General features: G+C 35.1%; 1 protein-coding gene across 5 annotated transcripts in view; it reads left to right on the forward strand.

The window, feature by feature from the left end:
• CEP350 (centrosomal protein 350) overlaps positions 1-22,985 on the forward strand; it is a 156,935-nt gene that overhangs the window by 23,327 nt on the left and 110,623 nt on the right. For 2 of the 5 annotated variants that reach the window (XM_044267212.1, XM_044267214.1), the window contains exons 2-8: positions 2,874-2,959; positions 4,110-4,156; positions 5,969-6,080; positions 7,314-7,473; positions 10,356-10,969; positions 15,992-16,105; positions 19,844-19,957. In XM_044267212.1, coding sequence (XP_044123147.1) covers positions 2,887-2,959; positions 4,110-4,156; positions 5,969-6,080; positions 7,314-7,473; positions 10,356-10,969; positions 15,992-16,105; positions 19,844-19,957 — 1,234 coding nt within the window. In that variant the 5' untranslated portion in view covers positions 2,874-2,886. Of the gene's footprint in view, positions 1-2,873; positions 2,960-4,109; positions 4,157-5,968; positions 6,081-7,313; positions 7,474-10,355; positions 10,970-15,991; positions 16,106-19,843; positions 19,958-22,985 lie in introns of those variants that run through there. The other 3 variants (XM_044267213.1, XM_044267216.1, XM_044267217.1) reach the window with 3 other exon arrangements.

The following is a 22,985-nucleotide window of genomic DNA, read 5'->3' on the forward strand; positions in this document are numbered from 1 at the left end:
TGACCCCGAGATCATGACCCCCACCAAAAACAAGAGTGAGTGGCTTAACCGACTGAGCCACCCAGATGTCCCATCTTTTCCTTAAATTTAAATTAGGTTCTTTAATATACAACATACTGAACTGCCTTTGAAAACTGTGGTTGAAGAAAATTATTTTTATCAAATGTGACAAAGATCATATATTCATAATGTAAAGAACTCATCAAATTGATAAGAAAAACATGATGATCCTGGTAGGTAGGTGGGCAAAGGACATGAGAAGATAATTCATACAGGAAGAACTAAGATTGAGATCTATGGCAGAGATCTATGGCTAGCAGATCTATCCTAGCAATTTATTAAATTCAAATTAAAACAACCATTTTCTTCCTATTAAATGAGCAAAAGTAAATAGAATAGATATAATGCTCAACATTAGAAGAGGTTAATGAAACTAGTAGGCTCATTGTAAATAAGAACAGTTGTAAATTATAAATTGGAAAACAGTTTAACATTGGATTTCAAGAGCAGCATGTTCTTCATATCCTTTAGTTCATTTTTTTGTAGATCCTGTTTGTAGGATCACCTGTTTTTTGTAGATCCCCTTGGTAAATCCTGTTCTAGATAAATAAGCAAAAATTCACAGATACAAATATGTTCATTTCAGTGTTACTTGTAATAGATAAAATAAGGCAGAATATTGTACTGGTAATCTGTTGCTGTGTAACTCCAGAGAACAAGCAATGCTTTTTGTGACCTACACTTAAAAGTCACATATTGTCACTTCCATGACATTTGATTTGTTAAAGGTGTATCCCTAAGTCCAGCTTACATTTAATGGAAGAAAAATTAATCTCTACTTGAAGAAAGGAGTATCATAGAATTTATGAATATATTTAAAAACTACCACAAACATCTAGCAGTAGGACACAAAAATAAATTTTTTTTTATTCTTTACACAAATTAGAGTAAAAAAAAGAAAATTAGGAAAAAGAGACTATGCAAAATAGCTTAATGATCATTTTAAGATTTGGGGACTAGGAATGAGTTTCCTTGCCTGTATTTTCCGAACTTTCAGTGTTTTGTGAGTTTTATAACAGAGTAATTCTATATTCATAGAATAAAATGACTATTACCAAGCTGTCTAGTCAGCTTAAGCAGATGATGATCTTTCTCTTTGAGTCATGATATAATTTTTTCTTTTATCTTTTTGTGATAGAATACACAACATAAAATGTACCACCTTAACCATTTTCAGTGTATAATTTAGTGGTATTAAATAATTTATAGCATTCAAAACCACAATGAGATACCACCTCACACCAGTCAGAATGGCTAAAATTAACCAGTCAGGAAATGACGGATGCTGGCGAGAATGCAGAGAAAGGGGAACCCTCCTACACTGTTGGTGGGAATACAAGCTGGTGCAACCACTCTGGAAAACAGTATGGAGGTTCCTCAAAAAGTTGAAAATAGAGCTACCCTATGACCCAGCAATTGCACTACTGGTTATTTACCCTAAAGATACAAACATAGTGATCCAAAGGGCACCCGAATGTTTATAGCAGCAATGTCCACAATAGCCTAAGTATGGAAAGAACCTAGATATCCATCGACAGATGAAGATGTGGTATATATACACAGTGGAATACTATGGAGCCAGCAAAAGAAATAAAATCTTGCCATTTGCAATGACATGGGTGGAACTAGAGGGTATTATGCTTAGCGAAATAAGTCAGTCAGAGAAAGACAACTATCATATGATCTCCCTGATAGGGGGAAGTGGAGATGCAACGTGTGGGGTTTAAGGGGTAGGAAAAGAATAAATGGAACAAGATGGGATTGGGAGGGAGACAAACCGTAATAGACTCTTAATGTTACAAAACAAACTGAGGGTGGCTGGGGGAAGGGGAGTAGGGAGAGGGTAGTGGAGTTATGGACAATGGGGAGGGTATGTGCTATGGTGAGTGCTGTGAAGTGTATAAACCTGGCGATTCACAGACCTGTACCCCTGGGGCTAAGAATACATTATATGTTTATAAAAAATTATAAAAAAATTTATAGCATTGTGCAACTATCATCACCATCCGTCTTGGATCACTTTCTGTCTTGTAAAACTGAATTCTATACCCATTAAGCAGTAGCTCCCTGTTCCCCTCCTTCCCCAGCTCTTGGCAACCACTGTTTTTTTCCCTATGATTTTGACTACTCTAGGTGTCTTATAGAAGTGGAATCATACAGTATTCGGCTTTGTAACTGGCTTGTCTCAGTTGGTTGATGTCTCAAAGTTCACCTGTATTATATATAGTATATGGCAGAATTTTCCACTTAATGCTGAATAATGTTCCATTGTAAATATGTACCACATTTTATGTACCTTTTCATCTGTTGATGGACGGTTTTGTTACTTTCACTTTTTGACTATTGTGAACAATGCTGCTGTGAACATGGATGTACAAATGTCTCTGAGACCCTGTTTTCATTTGTTTTGTGCTGAATCATGTGGTTAATTCTATTATTAATTTTTTGAGGAACTGCCATACTGTTTTCCATAGAACCTGTATCATTTTACCTTCCCACCAACAGTGCACAAGAGTTACAGTTTCTCCACATCAACATTTGTTATTTTCTGTTGTTGTTTGTTTCTTTGTTTGTTTTTGGGTATTCTAGTTGGTGTGAGGTGGTCATGATAGACTTCTTAATGATTTAGTTTTCCAAGGAAAAACAAAGTTAGTAGATTATAAGGAACTCTAGAAGGCATAAAGATAACTTGTAGAATTGACAATAATTTAGGTAAATCTTTTTCTGACTTTCATGAAAGTTAAGATAAATGAGAGTATTTTCTTTACTAATATCATAATATTGATGTTTAATGAATGCTGATATGATTGTAGGTAAATTGGCAGGATGAGGAGCAGCAAATCAAAAGAGGTGCCTTTACCAAATCCAAGGAGCTCTCAAAGCAAGGATACTGTTCAAGGTATGATTTATTTTCTTTAAACTTTAGAACTTAATGCCTGCCTTTGATTTATAAAGTGGATAATTTTTTAGGTTCAGTTGGCTTTAAATATGCAAGGTACCTCATCTTCAGAGGTGTCCTATAGCAAACTTATAAAGGGAGACATAAAAAAGAATCAGTATATATAGAATTAGTTTTACACAGCTTCTTGGAAATTCTGATTAATGTCAACAAATGTTGTAATATAGCTCCTAATACAGTTTTGGACTGTAAAGATAAGAAAAGAAAAATCACAGATAAGAAAAGGCAAAGTCTCATTGAACTATTTTTTTTTTTAATGATGCATCAAGGGTTACTTTAATTAGGACATGATATATTTTGAGATGCATTGACAAACTAGAGTATATCTGGAGGAAGATTATTGGGTTTATGAGGTATCTGGAAATCATGTCACATGAGGAATATTTGGAGGGAATGAAATTGTTTATCCTAGAGAAAGATGATTTAAGGAAACTAGGTGGCCTTGTACTATTTGAAGGGCTCTTATCTGAAAGACTAGATTTTACCTTTGTTTCTACTGGTAGATTGAGGTCTGGAGTAGTTTTTAATCTTTTAAACATCATGACTTTGAAATACACTACAATACAAAATTTCGTGTTTAGGTCACTGGGGTAGATTGAGGATACTGTCTGTTGTTGGAGTTGTCTGATGCGGCTGTGAATGGGGATGTCGTCCTAAGAATTAATAGGATCAGTGTCTAATACAACTCTAAACCATATACTAGGAAGCTTGGCTTTATAGAATGGGAAAAGTACCATTTTTTTTAAGGTATTATTTGTTTATTTGATACAGAGAGAGATCACAAGTAGGCAGAGAGGCAGACAGAGAGAAAAGGGGAAGTAGGCTCCCCACTGAGCAAAGAGCCTGATGCGGGGCTCGATCCTAGGACCCTGAGATCATGACCTGAGCCGAAGGCGGAGGCCCAACCCACTGAGCCACCCAGGCACCCCAAGTACCATGTTTTGGTTCAGTATAATAAAGCATTTGCTGAGAAATAGTTCTGCCTAATAAAATGTTTTCATAATTTTGAGTGCATTTAGGAGCTTACTGAAATGCAGATTTTGAGGACTACTTTAGAGATTCTGATTCAGTAAATATCAATGTTTCTCAGCAGATATAACCACATCGTGGGATGCACTTTCTCAGACTAAGGCTGCTGTAAGTAGTTAGAGTTTCCATATATTTCTTTCTGGTTTAAAATTGATTTCCTGTTAAAATTGAATAGATTAAGTTTTTTTCTATAGTACTTTTTCATAGGAAAATAAAGAATTTAGTAAGAAGTTAAGTACCATTTATTACAAAATGAACATTAAGGATGACTATTAAATAGGACAGGGATAATCAAGACACTACTTTTGATTTGTACTATTTATTTTCCTTTAATAAATTTGTTCATTTGGCTTATTGAAATGAAGATTTAAAACAAAATGAATTTGGGAATGTGAGGTTATGTCTGTAGAGAAAGCTCAGAGTCAGAGAGGAAATGAAAGGAACAGCTTCTTTAATGGACTAGGAGTGACCTCTTTTGTGGCAATGACAGACTACTTTCTCTCAATACAGCTGAAGAATGACTATGGGCAACCTGTTTTCATTTGTGTTCTGTCCAGTCTTGTCTGGAGTTTAGGAATCCAAATTTGGCAAGTGATACATAGTCTCTTTGAGGGGAGATTCTTTCCTTTTTCTTTTTGTTTTCATTTGCTCTCTAGAAAAATTACTCTCCTAATAGCTCCTTTCTTGTTTTCTTTTTTTCCTACCTGACTTTGAGTCACTATTTCTTTACGTTATGAATATGGTATTTTCTGCTTCCTGATCTTTTGAACTGGTATGAAAATGGATCTGGAAAAGGTACTATAACCTAGATTTGGTCATAATGTAGGGTCAAATGCACATTATATATATTCTCTCTCTCTTCTACATGAGCATTATGTATCTACAATGTAGAAATAGTTTTTATCCCCAGTTTAATTTAGAGTTAACCTAATTTGGAGCTGAACTGTTAATTTTCATTTTTTAAAACTATTGTGTTTTTAGAAATTATTTTTAAGGATGATAATGGGGCTTATAATATAAATGGGAGAAAAATCCTGATACAGATTATGAATATTTATTTCATTTTTTGAGTACATTGTACCACAAAAATCTGAGAGAAGATAAATTAGAATTTTATACAAAGTGTTTATCTCTATGTGGTGGGATTTTGATGATTTTAATTTCATTTTTTATGCCTTTTCTCTGTTTTCCAAGTTTTCTCTTGTAAGCATATAATTAGGGAAAAATGCTTTATTAAATAATTTAAGAACATTGGTGGTTTTACCAGAAATTGACTTACACTATAAAGTGTATGGAAATCTGAGTTTTCTATCTTATGTATTTTATCTTTATTGTGAAACTTACAGGCATAAGACTGTTATGCCTATAACATAAGCTGTTCGAACAGTTGTAAATTTTAGTCCATCTGAATTATTCTTATCTAATTTTTGTGTGCAAAATGCACAGGATATATAGCATAATGATATGTGACCTGTAATGTCAGAAAATGTACTACTTGCTTAAAAAAAACCACAGCAATAAAAAAAAAAGGTCAAAAAGACAAATGGAAACTTTTCAGTACTCTTCAGAATCTTTTTGATTTTCTTGTCCAAATCTGGGCAGCACTGTACCACTTCTTACTATAGGTGAAGTAGCAAGTAATGAAAAAAATTAATATTGAAAAATGGCATTCTTGAGTTGTTTTGACTTTAGAGAAAAGTACTGGACAATATAATTTAAATAACTGTAAATTGGGGCGCCTGGCTGACACAGTCAGTAGAACATGCAGCTCTTGATCTCAGGGTCATGAGTTCAAGCCCCACATTGGGCATAGAGTTTATATTTAAAAAAGTAAAAAATAAAAAATTAACTATGTAAATAAATGGTAGCTGGTTTATTTACAGAATTAACCTCTTTGTTGTGATGATGTTTAAACTTTAGCTGAGACACATTGAAAACAAATTAGAAGTAACCCCTACAAGTACAGCTGTGTTTGATTCTGTCATGGATACCAAGAAATCTGCAAGTGCTACCCGAAAAATAAGTAGAAAAGGTATGTATAAAGTTACTTGCAAAGATACAAATATAGATGTTAATTTTGTTTCAATTTAATTTCTTTTTATAGTCCCTCATATTTGCTAGCTCTTTAATCAGAGATGATATCTCATCAACATTTAGTTTTTTTGTCTTTGGTACTGAGTAGTCATGAAGCAACCTCATGTTCAGTGACTGTAGATGATGTTTTCACATCTTTCTTTTTTTAAGATTTTTAAGTTTATTCAGAGAATGAGAATGAGCAGGGGGAGGGGCAGAGGCAGAGGGAGAGAATCTCAAGCATGGAGCCCATTATGGGGCTTGATCTCACAACCCTGAGATCGTGACCTGAGCTGAAATCGAGACTCGGATGCTTATCCGACTGAACCACCCAGGTGCTCCATGTTTTCACCATCTTTTCTTTCTTTCTTTCTTTCTTTTTTTTTTTTTTAAAGATTTTATTTATTTGACAAAGAGCGAGACAGTGAGAGAGGGAATACAAATGGGGCAAAGGGGGGCAGTGAGAGAGGGAGAGGCAGGCTTCCCGTTCAGCAGGGAGCCCGATATGGGGCTTGATCCCAGGACTGTGGGATCATGACCTGAGCTGAAGGCACACTCTCAATGACTGAGCCTATCAGGTGCCCCTTCACCATCTTTTCAACAGGGACTTTAGCATTACTACACCTTTGACAGTGACTTTTCATTGGTTTTTAGTGATGAGAATTTGATTTTAAGTGTTTGAAATTATATATGTCTTTCTTTAAATTCACAGATCTGTCAACGTTGAGATTTAGTTGACTTAGTGAATTTTACATATTTTAGGGAGTTTTAAATCATAATTGGAATATTTAACAGATACTGTCATAAATTCACAAAATGCAAATACTTTCTTTGATTACCTGTCATGTAGTTCCTTAATTAGTGGTCTAAAACCTAGAGGTTAGTACTAAAGTAAAACTAATTTTTTTTTAAACCTGTGAATCTGGTGGGTTTTACTTGATAATTCTTTTTTTTAAGTGAGTGTCAGCCTTTAACAAAAAATAATTTTGTATGTGGAGTTTTTCATTGTTTGTTCAGGATAGTTTTTTCTTTATAGATTGAGTAAATAATTTAACCTGAGTGTTTCCTATCTACTTATATAATATCCAACTAGAGATGCCAGAAATGATAGATACCTGTTATTTTCACAAATACTAGTCAAATTCAGAGACAGTAGTATGTTCTTACACACTTTCTTTTTCTTTTTCTTCAGATGGTAGATACCTGGATGATTCTTGGGCTAATGCTCCAACTTCTAAATCTTCTAAATCACGAAAAGAGAAATCTCGGAGTCCTCTCAGAGTTACCACCTTGGAGAGTAACGTAAAGAAAAATAACCGTGTGGAGTTTCGTGAACCTTTGGTTTCTTACAGGTTAGTGATTAAAAACAAGTTATTAAATAGGATTAGCCTGTAATATTTACAAAAGGATTATGGTTTATTTTCTGAGTTTTTCATAGCACTCTGGCTCTAATATTACTACGTTTTTCATTTTCCAAAAAGATAAAGCAAAAATGTTTTATATTCTGAAATACTAGCTTTCTACTCTTTCACAGATTGACTATTTGCGGGGGAAGAAGTAGTGGCTCAGGCTACTACCATTGTAATATATATGTTTCCTGTAGACAGATTATTCAGTCTCTGGAAGTACAGATTTTTTTTTCTTAATTTCTCAGATTAGGTGTTGTGCATAATGGACTTTTTATAGCTCAGTTTTCTTCTTCTTCTTCTTCTTCTTCTTCTTCTTCTTCTTTTTTTTTTTTTGATAGCATTAATCAGTTACCTAAAATTTCTTTCCTAGTGAGAATGTGAGTTTTATTGTTTCACTTTGTTGTTTGTGGCTCCCCTCAGCAACTTATTGTCAGATGTTCAGGATTGATGTATGGATTTTGATAGTATGGATAATATCAAATGATGTGTATTTTTGTTAGCTGATGATTTAGAATTTTCAGTAGATAAAATGATAGAACTTTATATTTGAGGAGCATTTTACTAATGTTATAAAATATGTGGTAATGCTCTCAGTGTAGCAAATAATATTAAGTAATAAACACTGGACCTTATATTTCTTTGCTTCATTTATTAACATTTTTAGTGTTATAAAATGTCAGTAAATAAGTTGCGTATCATGGTGGTGCTAGATACTACTGGGTATATATTTGTACTCTAAATTTGAGATAAAGAATTTGGGAGATGGAGGTAAATCATGAGTTCATAATATCAGTATTTGATTTGATATAATTTTGAAATATTTAGGTGAAAATATTCTGTAGGCATTTGAAAATCTGAGCAGGAATGTGTGTGAAAAGGTCAGGGCTGGGAATTTGGGAGTTTTGGAAAATTTTTACTGGTGTTGAAGCGATAAAAATGGTGAAGATACAGAGAGAAGGCCAAGGCCAGGGAATTAATCTGGGTAAAAGTTTATAGTTTAGTAAAAGGAGAAAGAAAAAAATGTGAAAAATAATCAGAGTTTAGAAGTCTTTAACCACACAAATATTAAGCAACTTGCCTAGAAACATAATCACCATCAGAATTGAAACTATAAATTACTCTTGATTCATATTCTGGTATTCTTCTTGCAAAGGATACTACTTGATATTTAAAATTTTGTAAACTATATATCTTTTAGGATTTAAAGAAATACCTATAGGATAGCTGTGAAGGGCATATCCTTCATCTAGCTGACTCTATCACTTAAAACTCATTGTTAGCACCTGTATGAAGCATTGCTGGATTTGTTTTTATCCCGTTCCATTCCCACAGCCTATTTAATCCTTCCTGTATGCTCTTGTAATACTATATAACTTCCTCTGTTAAAGCATTTTCATGTTGCATTATATTTTGATTCCATTATATTAGCTTATGTAAAGCTGTAAATCTGTCTTAATCTTAAAACATTAGCTTAATGAAAAAAAAAAAAAACTAGCTTAATGCCTGTCTTTTATTAAGTATTCCATAATTATTTTTCCTAATGCTTATTATGAAAATTTTCATACTTACAGAAAAGTTGAAAGAATTGTGTAATAAACACTCTTATATGGATTCAGTAAATATTTAATGAATGAGTTAATGAAAAACTGTGGAATTACTTTTTTTTTGATGGTTCAGGATCAATTCTCCTTCCCTTTTTAAGATTGTGACATGATATGCAAACTACCTTTTTGTGCTTTATTTTTTTCTTTACATGTGCTAATTTTATACCTTAATCATTCTAACTATGAATTATTATGGTCTGGTAAAAGTAGTGCAAATAACTGAATTTAGTCTTGATCTCTAGTGGAAGCTATAGGAATCAGTTCTCAGCCCCCATCTTGTTTAATAATCAACCATTCAGATCAGGGTCTAATGGTTTTTGGGTCATGGATTCCAATGAGAATTTGATGAAAACTGTAGACTATCTCCTTAAAAAATGCACATACTCACAGATTCACAATAGATGTAATTATCATATTAAACTATAACAGAATTATGGCTTTAAGAATTATTGTGATATTTAGAATTTTATGCTTTTACATGAAACATCTAGATCAGTGGTATATAATAGAATCGTTAATGTGAGCCACACATATTTAACTTATTTTTTTAATTTTTTTGAAGACTTTATTGATTTATTTTACAGAGAGAGAGACAAGCAGGGGGAGTGGGACAGGGAGAAGCAGGCTCCCTGCTGAGCAGGGAGCTCAATGCGGGGCTATGTCCCAGGACCCTGAGATCATGACCTGAGCTGAAGGCAGAGGCTTTAACTCACTGAGCCACCCAGGCGCCCCTGTAATCCTATTTTCTGGGATTTCTTTTTTCTTTTTCTTAAAGGATCTTATTTATTTATTTGAAAGACAGAGATCACAAGTAGGCAGAGAGGTAGGCAGAGAGAGAGGGGGAAGCAGGCTCCCCGCTGAGCTGAGAGCCGGAAGCGGGGCTCGATCCCAGATCCCTGGAATCACAACCCGAGCCAAAGGAAGAGGCTTCAACCCTTTTCTGGGATTTCTTAAGGAAATCTCTCCATACATCTTTTGGGTATTTCTTAGTTTATAATATGGAAATTAATGATTTAGGTTATTTGCCATCTAACTTGATAGAGGGTCATTAAACATTGAGTCTTAATATTAGTAATGATTATTTTATTATTGAACCTACTGGAATTCCAAAGCTTTTTTGGGATCTCTAATATTAGGTTAGAGTTCTCCCTTCGGTTTGTATGACTGGTGCAGTTTGGTTTTTGAAATCTTTATTCAAAACTGATTATTTTTTAATAACAGGGAAATCCATGGTACAACTTCCAGTATAAATCCTAGCCTTCTAGAGTCAAAGCATGTATATTGTGTGGATATTAATGAAGAAAAGCCTGAGAACAGGAATCGGCTGGTATGCAATCAAGAAGAGCGGAATATACATTGCTGTGATTTTGAGAGCTCCGAGTCATCTGTCATCAATGATGCAGTGGTTAGGTTTTTAAATGATCGACCAGCAGTTGATGCACTGCAAAATTCTGAATGTTTGATTAAGATGGCAGCTCCTGTGAGAACTGAGGAAGAAAATCCTACTAGAACAAAAGGAAATGAGAAGGCTTCTATAGGTAACATGGGCCATGATGTTGATCCAAAAGTGTTACGGATAACTGACTCTTCTCCGTCCTCTACCAGTACTTCTAATTCCCAAAGGTTAGATATCCTAAAGCAGCGACAACATGATGTCAAATTGGAAAAACTCAAGGAGCGAATTAGAAAACAGTGGGAACACTCAGAAGAAACAAATGGCCGTGGCCAGAATCTGGGTCATGTTGACCATCCGGTAATGGTTGTTAATGTTGATAACTCAGTGACAGCAAAAGTCAGGAAAGTGGCAACAGCACCACCTGCTCCAACATACAAAGGTTTGTAATCAGTCTTTGTGTCTTTCTGTCTTCTTGCCTTCTTGTCTCCCTTTCTCCCTAGGATATATTTGAGTAGAGAGGGTTGTCTTTAGAACAGTGTGTGATTCTCAAATCAAATGCTTAAGAAATCAGTTCAAGGTACAGGTTGAAAATGCAGATTCCTGGATGCTACACTGGACCTGAATCAGAATTTCTGGGTATAGAGTTCAGAACTGGAATTTTTAACGAGTCCCTCAGGAGATTCTTAGAGGTTAAGAACCCCGATCTGAACAGTTAATAAGTTGAACAAAAGAGAAAATAAGAATTAGTACCATTTTCAGAGAATTGGAGATATATTACTCTTATTCTGCCATTATATTTGGATTGCTGTTAGGAATTCCTTCAAAAGTAAATCTTTAAAAGATAATTTACTCAATTCCAGTTATATTTGGTTACAGAATATTTTGGCACTGATACTTTGATCCTATTGTTGCTTTAAGCTTTGAGGTTTGACAATAACTGTTTTCCACCCATGTTTGAGAAATATTTAGATCAGATTTATACCTAAAAACTATTTTAAAAGTAAGTCAGATTTATGCCAATATAGATAGATTTTCATTGAGAAAATGTTTTTCCAAAAGAATTTCTGATTTGTAGGCAACTGAAGTTTTTATATATGGTGGTTTTAAGGAGTTTGAATTTTTATGTTTCTGAAATTATTTTCAGGGTTGTTCATGTAAAGCTTTTAATATAAGGAGTTGATTAATTGACCAGATTAATCTCTGTTAGACTTTTGTCATTAAGACTTGTGCTATATTAGCCTTTCTTTTGTGGATACTTTTCAAAGTTCAGTTCTTCTAGATAAGTGTATAAAGACAAAAATATTGTCAAGATTCATTTTTTCCTGTTAATTTTAAGTTGTTAACACTAGGACAGTTTTTGCTATAGTTAATTTTGTTTTGTATTTTTCTACCAGGTCTAGCTTTTCTCTGACCAGCTTGGCAGTTCTTTATAGTCCTAAGGTGTTTTAGTCTTTTTCTCCGGAAGAAATTTTCTAAGTACAGTTAGAGCAATTACCTGTTTATTTTATGTTGTTTATCATGTTTTGCTAGTGATATTCATTGTGAATTAGGTGAAAGATGGGTAATTTGCATTTTATTCTTGCTAATTTGTGATAAAATTGTGAGCAGTTACTTTTAGAATACTGAAAACTTGCTCTGTTATCCAGGATTGATCTAATGTATTATTAATTAAATTATTTCATATCCTTCTAGTCATTCGTGTATCATGTAGTAGTTGTCCTCTTTTAACAGAGCAAATAGCTAATGGTGGGGTCAAAATGTTTTTATTGGTTCTGAGGTAGTGATTATCCAGAACTTTTGCTATACTAATGTCAGATCCATTAAATGAAGATTGTACAGGTAAGGTGTGTTTATTCTAGAAATCAAAGTTCTGAAATTCCAAAAGTTATTCCACTTTGGGAAAGTTAAGATGGTCAACTTAAATCCATATTTTATTTAGTAATTTGTAAAAATGAAAAATAGAACAAAACAAAACACAACCCTAAGAACTGGAGTGAAAATCTTAAAATCTTAATTTCCTTTGAGTTGGTAACTGGATTGTTCATATGCCTTTGACTTACTAATTTTTTTTTTAAGACTTTATTTATTTATTTGATAGAGATCACAAGTAGGCAGAGAGGCAGGCAGAGAGAGAGGAGGAGGAAGCAGGCTCCTTGCTGAGCAGAGAGCCCGATGTGGGGCTCGATCCCAAGAGCCTGAGATCATGACCTGAGCCGAAGGCAGAGGCTTAACCCTCTGAGCCACCCAGGCGCCCCGACTTACTAATTTTTTAATCTGTTAGTTTTTGTATTAAAATATTTTACAAATAGAATTTTTGGGGGGCTAATTTGTGAAATGTAGCATACATTTAAGAAATCGTAACAACATAGTTTCCAGTGTCCTGAGCAACGGATTTATTGCTGTGAATGAAATGAAAAATTATTTTTTGTCAACTTTTTGGCAGTGTAAACTAAAAGGATCTTAATATGCTGTATTCTAAATGACATTTCAATGTCATTTGTTCAAATGCATAATAAATTCACTTGGTTCATAACTCAAAAGATGAAGAGGGTGTACCTTGAAAAGCTCTTGTGCTCCAACTACCTTGTTTCCTTTCTGGAGATTACTTGTGTTAACAATTTATATATCCTTCCAGAGATAATTTTTGCATACACAAACTCTGTGTGTGTGTGTGTGTGTGTGTGTGTGTGTGTTTCTGTGTTTATTTTCTTTCTTTTTTTTTTTTAATACCATTGTTAGTATACTAAGCCTGTTCTAAATCTTGGTTTTTCATGTATGTTTTTTCTTTCTTTAAAGACATAGAAAGTGTTCTACGATTCTGCTTTAAAACTTGAGGTAGTGAACATAGTGTTTATATGATTTTTTTTAATATACTTAAGTTTTTTGCATACATTTTTCTTCCTGCTCTGAATGTCCATGAAGTTCAAGACCTTATATTGGTCATCCTTATTTTATTTCAGAGCCTAGTATAGTGTCTTGAACATAAATGCATAGTAACTCTTTTATTCTATTCAATAAATTCAGCTAGTAAGAAAAAAAGAGGACAAAGAATGGGAATATAGTAGTCCCCCCCCCATTCTTGGTACATTTCAAGAACTTCAGTGGATGCCTGAAATCAGACAGTACTGAAATGTATAAATACTACTTTTTTCCTATACATACATGCCTATGATAAAGTTCAGTTTAGTAATTAGATACAGTAATATATTAACAACAATAACTAATCATAAAATAGAACAATTAAAACAATACACTGTCATAAAAGTTGTATACTGTCCTGTCCCTTCTTGTGATGCTGTGAGGTTACAGCAGGCATGTGTGAGGAGATGAAGTGAGTGACGTGGGCGTTGTGATGTAGCATTAGGCTACTACTCTTGGCCTTCTGACAATGTGAGGGTCACCTGATTCTGCACCATGGGTAACAGTGTGTAACTGAGACTGTGGAAAGTGTAAAGGGGGGAGACTACAGAATAAGAAACTATTGTAGATATTGAAAGCTTCTTCAAGTTAATTTAAGTAAAGATGCAAATACAAAGAAAGTCTCCCATAGAGAAAATGTTTTCTTAAGAGAAGAGAAGAAAAAAAGAGTTGAATGTAGACATGAGTTGGGGGTAATAGTGATGAAAAGTTGAGAGAGAGATTGGCGTGGGATTGCCATATTTTCTTATTACAGACTGTCACTTGCAACAGACTGGACACTACATTTTTTTAAAGTTTTTCCTTGTATAGGCATGATCATATGCCCCTTGCCACAAATGTCAGGTGAAATTAAGCTTATGCTATTGTGCCTAAAAGCTGAATAGATGAATTTCTATTAGACATGCAATCAATTTAGTACATTTTATTTAACACTTCTAGAGTGCTTTTACCAATTTCTGACCCCAGTTTAGTTATTTATATTGATTTAATTTTACAACTATTTATTAGTTGCCAATTCCTTGGTAAATTAAGCCCATCTGAAAACATAAATACTACTATGGTTATCCATATTCATTATTTTATTATTTTATAAAATAACATTCCAAGTTTAGTGTATTTCTTAAAGAGCAGAGATAAATTCAAAGTAGGAAATCAGAATATTAAAACCTAGGAAATAGCACATGTGTAATGTTTGTTGAGAAATTGAACAAACGTGTTCAAGCCCTGTTTTCCATACTTTGGGTGTGTTTTGCTTGTGTAGATAGCAGCTTGTCTGTTTGTTCAACCACAGGCAAAATCAGACAGATAGTAACAATTAATGCCTATCTTCAAAGAAAGAAGAATTAGTGTTATCTCTTTCTTGGTCCTGAGAAGAGTAGTTCTGTCTCTGAAGTCCATAATTTATGAATGGCATTCACTTACATTTAATTCAGTGCTTCTCCATTTCTAATCTTTTTGAACAAATATATATTGCTTCATCTCCCTGAAGCTTGCTTTTTCCAAACAGTATTTGTCAGTACATTATGTGGCAGCTAATTATGAATCCTTTAAAAAGCTTGTGTAGCTGCCCAGTACCATTTGTTATTACGGAAACACAAATCAAAACCACAGTGAGATACCACTTAAAACCACTAGGATCCTCTTATAAAAACAAGAGAATAACAAGTGTTGGTGAGGATTTAGAGAAATTGGAACACTTGTACATTGCTAATGAGAATGTCAAATGGTGCAGCCCCTTTAGAAAATGGTTTGACAGTCCTCAAAAAGTTAAACATGGAGTTACCATATGACCCAGCAATTCCACTCCTAGGTATTGTATCCAAGAGAGTTGAAAACATATGTCCACTGGAAAACTTGTCCATGAATGTTCATAGCAATATTGTTAATACTAGCCAAAAAGTAGAAGCAGTTAGACGGTCCATCAGCTGATAAGTGGATAAACAGCATTTGTATATTATACAACGGAATATCACTGAGTAATACAAAGGAATAAAGCTTTGATACATGTTACACAGTCAATGAAGACATTATGTTAAGTGAAAGACGGCAGACACAGAAGGCCACATTGTATGACTCTGTTTGTATGACATGTCCAGAATAGGTAAATCCATGAAGGTAGGTTAGTGGTTGCCAGGGGAGAGAGGAGTGAAGGAGTGGCTACTAATAGGTGCAGGAAATTAGCGGGGGCAGGTCCATAATTTTATGAATGTACTAAAAGCCATTGAACTGAATGTTTTAAAAGAGTGATTTTTATAGTGTGTTAATTACATCTCATTTTAAAAAGTAAAACAACTGGGCGCCTGGGTGGCTCAGTGGGTTAAGCCGCTGCCTTCGGCTCAGGTCATGATCTCAGGGTCCTGGGATCGAGTCCCGCATCGGGCTCTCTGCTCAGCAGGGAGCCTGCTTCCTCCTCTCTCTCTCTGCCTGCCTCTCTGCCTGCTTGTGATCTCTCTCTGTCAAATAAATAAATAAAATAAAAAAAGTAAAACAACTTATAAAGCAGTTTTGATAATGAATGTTTTGTGTTGTTGGTATAAATTAGGCTTCAATCCTTCAGAGACCAAGATACGAACACCTGATGGGAAAGTGTGGCAGGAGGCTGAATTTCAAAACATGAGTAGAGAACTGTATCGAGACTTAGCCCTTCACTTTGCAGGTGAGAGTAGAGCTTTCCTAGATTTTGCATGTTTTATCATGTATGCTGTCTAACATATTTAAACATAAAACTGTCACCAAACTAAAGATATTTCCCTTTTTTAACTGCATGGTATACTAAAGTAGTTGTGGTTTCAGTCATAAGGCTCTCTTAGCCTCTAGGCTCTGCTCCAGGATTAAAATTAGTATACATGTCTGATGAGAGAGAAACGAGGCTATTTTTAACCGAAGGGACTTTCAAAGTCAGGCCTGTCTGACTTGAAGGAAACATAGCTGAGTCTAGTTGAAGTTTATTTCTACTAGACCTCCGATATCTTTGAGATGGTCAGTAATTTGGCAGGCAGCAGATAAGATGATATGAACATGAGGGCAAAATGCAGAAAGAAAAACATTATAGGAAAGGAATACATTTACAGAATTGGAAATAGGAGGGACTTATGAAAGACTGGAAGAGGGAAATAGGAAGGTCATATAATAATGTTACTCGTTATTGAACCCTTGTTGTAATTGGGGTTGAGGTGCTGCATTCTTAGACTTTTGTATTTTTTTTGTAGTTGTGGAAATGGAAGCTCACAGAGTAATTTTCCCAAAGTTGTATAGGGGAGATGAAAATTGAAGCCAAGATTCAAAGCCAACTCTGTCTGACTCTAAAGCCAGAGATTTTTCTATTAAACCCCCATAAAGACTTTAATAGTAAGTTTTGTGGTATTAAGTGTCCAGTCCAGTTTTCCTACTATTATTATTGGAACACTGTATTTAGAATTTTTTTTCTCAAGTGGAAAGGGAGTATAATATAATAGTTAAGAGTAAAGATTTTAGAATCAACTTACATCTTGAGTCAAATTCTAGCTCTGCCTCTTATTTCCTGCGTGTATTACCAGTGTTACATAACCCCTCCTCTTTTGTTTTCTCATCTGTAAGGTAGGGAAAATAACAGTGCACCTTCTTAGGTCAGTATCTTTACAGACTACTAGAATGATGTACACCAAGGAATTCTTCAAGAGGTCTGTTAAGACTGCCTTCTCGGGTGCTTGGGTGGCTCAGCCAGTTAAGTGTCTAACTCTTGATCTGGCTCAGGTCATGAGCTCAGAGTCGTCTGTTTGAGACCCACTTTGGGCTCCATGCTGGGCGTGGAACCAGCTTTTTTAAAAAAAAAAGACTACCTTCTCTGTCATGGTGGTTGCACTCTCTCTGTTCTTTTGGCTAGGACTGACCCATCTACTTGTGTTTTAGATTCCATTTACTCTTGTGTATTTAAGGACATTGCTTTGTCCTTATTTCCTTTTACATCATCAAGTTTTCCTTCTCTACAAGGTCATGCCCATCAACACACTGTTTGATAACATGCTGTTATCTCGGCCATCATAAAAGAACCCCTGTTTTGGCCCTGCTCTCTTTAGTTATTGCATTTCTTTCCTGTTTACAGCACAACTTCCAAAATTTGCCTTATACTCATTGTTTCCAGGTTTTTCCTCCCTTTCACTCTTGAATCTTTTCTATTGGGTCTTTGTTACAGCTTCTCTGTGGACTGCTAATTTTAGGGTCATCAGTGACTTCTGCATTGCTAATCCAGTGTTCAATTCTCAGTTGCCTCTTGATCTCCCTGCAGCATTAGACATGATCAGTCACTTCTTTCTTGAAACTTTTTACTTGACATCTAGGATACCTTAAATGTTTGGTTTTCCTTCTGAGTCTGAGTGCTGCTTTTCAGCCCTCCAAATCAACTCCCTAACATCTAATCATAGCCATGCCTTGGTCTCAGTATTTGGATTTGGAACTGTCCTTTTTTTCCTCTTTTCTTTTCTCTTCCTCACTCTTTCTTTTTCTTCTTTTTTCTCCTACTTCTCCTTCTACTACTGCTACTACTACTACTGCTACTTATTTACATACACAGTAGGCAGCTCATCTAGTCTCATGGGCTTTAAATATTTTCTGTTGTCGATGATTTTTTTTTTTTTTAAGATTTTATATGTTTATTTGACATTCAGGGATCACAAGTAGGCAGAGAGGGAGGCAGAGAGGAAGGGAAGCAGTCTTCCTGCTGGAAGCAGTCTTCCTGCTGAGTAGAGAGCCCAATGTGGGACTGGATCCCAGGACCCTGGGATCATGACCTGAGCCGAAGGCAGAGGCTTAACCCACTGAGCCACCCAGGTGCCCCTGTTGTCAATGATTCTTAAATATATGTCTCTAGGCTAGAGTTCTCTGAACTCAGTTGTATCCAGCTGCTAACTCCCATCTCCCTTTGGTTGTATAATGGGTTTCTCAAACTTTATTTAAAATGGAGCTAACTAACTAAATGGGGTCATGATATACCCCTTAAACCTACTTCTCTGATAGTCCCTCCATCCTATCTTTCTATTTAGGCCCCAAATCTTTTTTTTAAAGTTAAATTCAGTTAGTTAACATATAATGTATTAGTGTCAGGGGGATCGGACCGAAATCTTGAGTTATCCTTGACTCCCATATTTTTCACACACCTTATATTTCACATTATTGAAATATATTTAAAAATATAATGACTTTCCCCACCTCTGTTGCTACTCCCTAGGTCTAAGCCACTGTGAGTCTCTTGCGTGATTATTGCAGTAGCCTTCTCACTGGTCTGCTTTTCCTTGTCCTAATTCATCTGTTCTCATCATAGCTGCTAGAGGAACATTGTTAAAATTTAATTTAGATCATATGACTCTGTTGCCCCCAAACTTCCAAAAACCTCTTTTTCTCATTCTTAGGTAAAACCTGAAGTTCTTAGGATGACTTGTAAAGCCCAACACAATCTGGCCCTCAATTATGTCTTGGACTCTAGTTCTTTCTACTTTTCTCTTTGTTCATTTTACTCACACTGGCCAGCTTGCTGTTTCTCAGATACACACCTGCTTTAGGGCTTTTACTCACACTTCCACTTGGCCCAGAATGCAGAACTCTATATGTATTTTAAGTTTACAGTTCTTCAGATCTGTAATTGCGGTTGATTTTTAAGTTTATATGTATAGCTAGGCTCTTCCCCTAGGTTGGAATTTAAAAAATCAGTGACTAGTAATTTCTATGTGAAATACCTTGGCATTATTTGGGAATATTACATTGAGCATTTTATAAAGTTTTATTCTAGAAGTTCATGAATATCTTAGTTACATAGGAATTTTTTTTTTATTAAAGATTTTTTTTAAATTTGTTTGATAGACAGAGATCCCAGGTAGGCAGAGAGGCAGGCAGAGAGGAAGGGGGAAACAGGCTCCCTGCTGAGCAGAGAGCCGGACGCAGGGCTCAATCCCGGGACCCCAAGACCATGACCCAAGCCAAAGGCAGAGGCTTTAAACCATTGAGCCACCCAGGTGCCCCTACATAGGAGTTTTTAAGTGAAATAGAAATCTGTGAAAGTGCTCACCTGTGAGAGTATAAATGATATGACCCTGGCTTGGAAAGCATTACTTTTATAGCTTCTTCCAGGTCATGAAAGTGAGGTATTTCTCAAGGGTTTTCTGAAAATAAAACAAGACAAAACAAAAATGAAATACAAAAAATAAAGAATTAGAACCTAGTAGTAAGGGTAGTGGTAATCTTTAGACCCTTCCATTTAAGGAGTTGGCATTGGTAGCTTATGGGTCACAGAAATAGCCTCAGCGAAGGTTTTTTTCCTCCCTACCTGAATCATATACTTTATACTGATTTTTTTTACTGGGGAGAGATGAGTGGGTGGGTAGCAATCATTAAAGTATTTACTGTAAGTATTTCTGCTTTTCAGATGATATCTCTATGAAAGAGAAACCTGCTGAAAAAAGTAAAGAGAAGAAAGTGGTTAAGCCAGTACGAAAAGTCCAAAAGGTAACACAGTTATCAAGTCCAGAAGGCAAAACAGGTTAGTTTTCTCAATATCATGTCCACCCTAAAATTACACAATACTGAAATGGCATCCTATATGGAAATAATTGCTTGTTTTAGAAAAATTCAGTACATTTTATGTATCATTATTTCATATATGTGTTTTATTGAGGTGTAACTGACATAGAATAAGATGTACATAGTTAGAATGTTAGTTTGATAACTTTTCATATCTGTATTTACCCATGAAACGTTATGTTCACCATAATACTGAACACATCTCTTGCCCCCATTTTTGTATCATTATTTTTAATAGAAATTAACTAGATTAAAGATAATTATTTTTATTCAGTGAACTTTTATATATAAAGGGATTGCTTATAACTGTCACTAAGTCCCTTCACTTATTCTCATAAGATAATAAATGTTGCAGAAGAAAAGCATGGCAGCCCACACCAGTAGTGGTCAGGCCAGACTCAAAATAGATTAGGACAGGGAAAAAGAGAATTCTTTTTTCTTTTTTAAAGATTTTATTTATTTAACAGACAGAGATTACAAGTAGGCAGAGAGGCAGACAGAGAGGAGGAAGCAGGTTCCTTGCTGAGCAGAGAGCCCTATGTGGGGTTCTCTGGGATCGACCCAGGGATCATGACCTGAGCCGAAGGCAGAGGCTTTAACCCACTGAGCCACCCAGGTGCCCCGGAAAAAGAGAATTCTTTAGTTTTATAGTGATTAACACTCCAGGCCCAGTTCAGGTTGCCTGGATTTAGAGCCTAGTCCTGTCTTATCTAGCTTTGTTCCTTTGGTGAGTTAGTGAATTTTATTGTCCCTTGGTTCCTCTCTATGTAAAATGGGAAAGCAGTAGTACGTCTCTCACAGGGTTGTTGTGAAAACTAAAATAGTTAATACCTAAAGGAACTCAGTATTTGACACATAGTAAGCACTCAGATGTTAGGTATGATTCCATTAATAATAATTATTATTTCTGGTTATCCTGAAAAGGGTTATTTAGCTGTCCGATTCATGTTAGTGGACAGTTTGGGCTGAGAGAGTGGTAGAAGTTCGGACTTTGTCACTTTCATTTTGGAGACATTCAGAATCAGTGATTCTTACATTCATTCATCATGCAGATATTAGTGAGCACTTGCTGTATGTGAAGCATTGTGCTATACTAAGCTTGGGCCATACAGAACTAAGCAGCATACACGTGGCCCCTGCCTTCTTGGAACTTACAGTCTTGTCAGGACAACAGTAAATACATCTATAATGAAATGTGATAAATGTATCATAGTGACTTTACAAGGTCTTACGGGAACACGGAGCAGGAGTTATGGGACACTGGTTTTTAACCAGGGACTTGTTTTTCTGATCATAGACTAATCTTTAGAATGTCAAATAACATATTTTGTGACACTCATTGTTAACTCTAGATGTCAGAATGACATACAGATAAAAAATTAAAAAAAAAATTTTTTTAGAAAGATTCTATTTATTCATTTGAGAGAGAGAGGGGAGAGCACGAGCTGGGAGGAGCGGCAAAGCAGGGAGAGAGAAAAGCAGACTCCTTGCTGAGCAGGGAGCCCAACGTGGGGCTTGATCTCAAGACCCTGAGATCATGACCTGAACCAAAGGCATATGCTTAAGTGACTGAGCCAATCAGGTGCCCCCAAAATAAAATTTTATAAGAACATGAATTATTGAAATATAAACTAGTTTTTACATGAAAAAAATATGGCAAAGTGATATTTTTCATGTATTATTTGATATTCTTGCCAGGGGCATAGTTTGAAATGAAGTATTGAGACCGCTGTAATTTATAAATAGTGATCTTGTATTGTTTTATCCAGTTTTGTGGTAGGCTAATTCCCATGTATGCACTGTGCAGTAACTGAGAGACAGTGAGTCATTAAGTGTGCTAAAATTGTATTAATAGCTTATCTATACTGAAAGTCCTCTTTTTCTGCCAATGACTGCATGAGGCTATTCCAGAAAGCCAGGATTTAGAAATAATCACACAGCATATACAGAAGCCAGCATTTATAAATAACTACCCAGTATTTTCATGGTTGTTTGCTTTTGATTCGGAAAATTAAGCTGAAATCGAAGAGAAGCCTGTTCTCTCATTTTGCTTAAGAACATAAAGTTTCTTGTAAATAGATTCAGTAATAGACTTAAAGCCGTTTAAATATTTTAAATAGATAATTTAAGGTTAATAACAAGGTGCAAAAACAAAGTAAATAGCACACACAGATTTGTGATTCATGTTTGTTTATATGGGATATTTTCATTAGAACTGTACTTTCAACTTAAACTTTTAAACTGAAGCCTTTTTGTTTTTTAAAAAAAAGATTTTATTTATTTGAGAGGGTGAGAGAGAGAGAGCACACAAGCTCTCTTGTGTGAGTGAGTGAGTGGTGGGGAGAGGGAGAAGAGGAAGACTCCCTGCTGAGCAGGGAGCCTGGCCTCAAGACCCTGGGATCATGACCTGAGCCAAAGGCAGATGCTTAACAGACTGAGCCACCCAGGTGCGCAAATTGAAGCCTTTTTAAAATAACTCTAAATAGGATGTCTTTTGTTATCAATACAATAAAAAAGCATCATAGAAAGCTTGAAAAATAGAAGAAAACAGAGAAAACCACTATCCTCACTTAAAGTACTAGTATTTTGTTATTTCCTTAAGTAGTTTTAAAATCATCATAGGTGATCGTAATTGTTATAGTCATAACATTTTATCTTTTTCTCTTAGCGTCTTACCACAAGAACATTTTTCTAATTTCTTAGGGAAATTTTAATTTAAAGTAACCACACAGTACTCCACTTGTGTTGGAGTATGATGGTCTAATTTTAATTTTTTTACAATCTGGAAGTAATAAGTGAAAAGTTTCTCTCTTAGTCAACAGCTATATTTATTGGATCATACTTTTATTTTTATGAACTTTTATAAAGAGGGCAATTTAAAATGATGATACTTGCTTTTTGAGTATCATTGTTTTATGTATAAAAAGGTAATGTGTAGTTCTGGTATGTATCTATAAAATATAATGTGAAATTCCCTGTAATACTAT

Source organism: Neovison vison, chromosome 10, assembly GCF_020171115.1.
Source record: "Neovison vison isolate M4711 chromosome 10, ASM_NN_V1, whole genome shotgun sequence".
NCBI classification, from domain to species: domain Eukaryota; kingdom Metazoa; phylum Chordata; class Mammalia; order Carnivora; family Mustelidae; genus Neogale; species Neogale vison.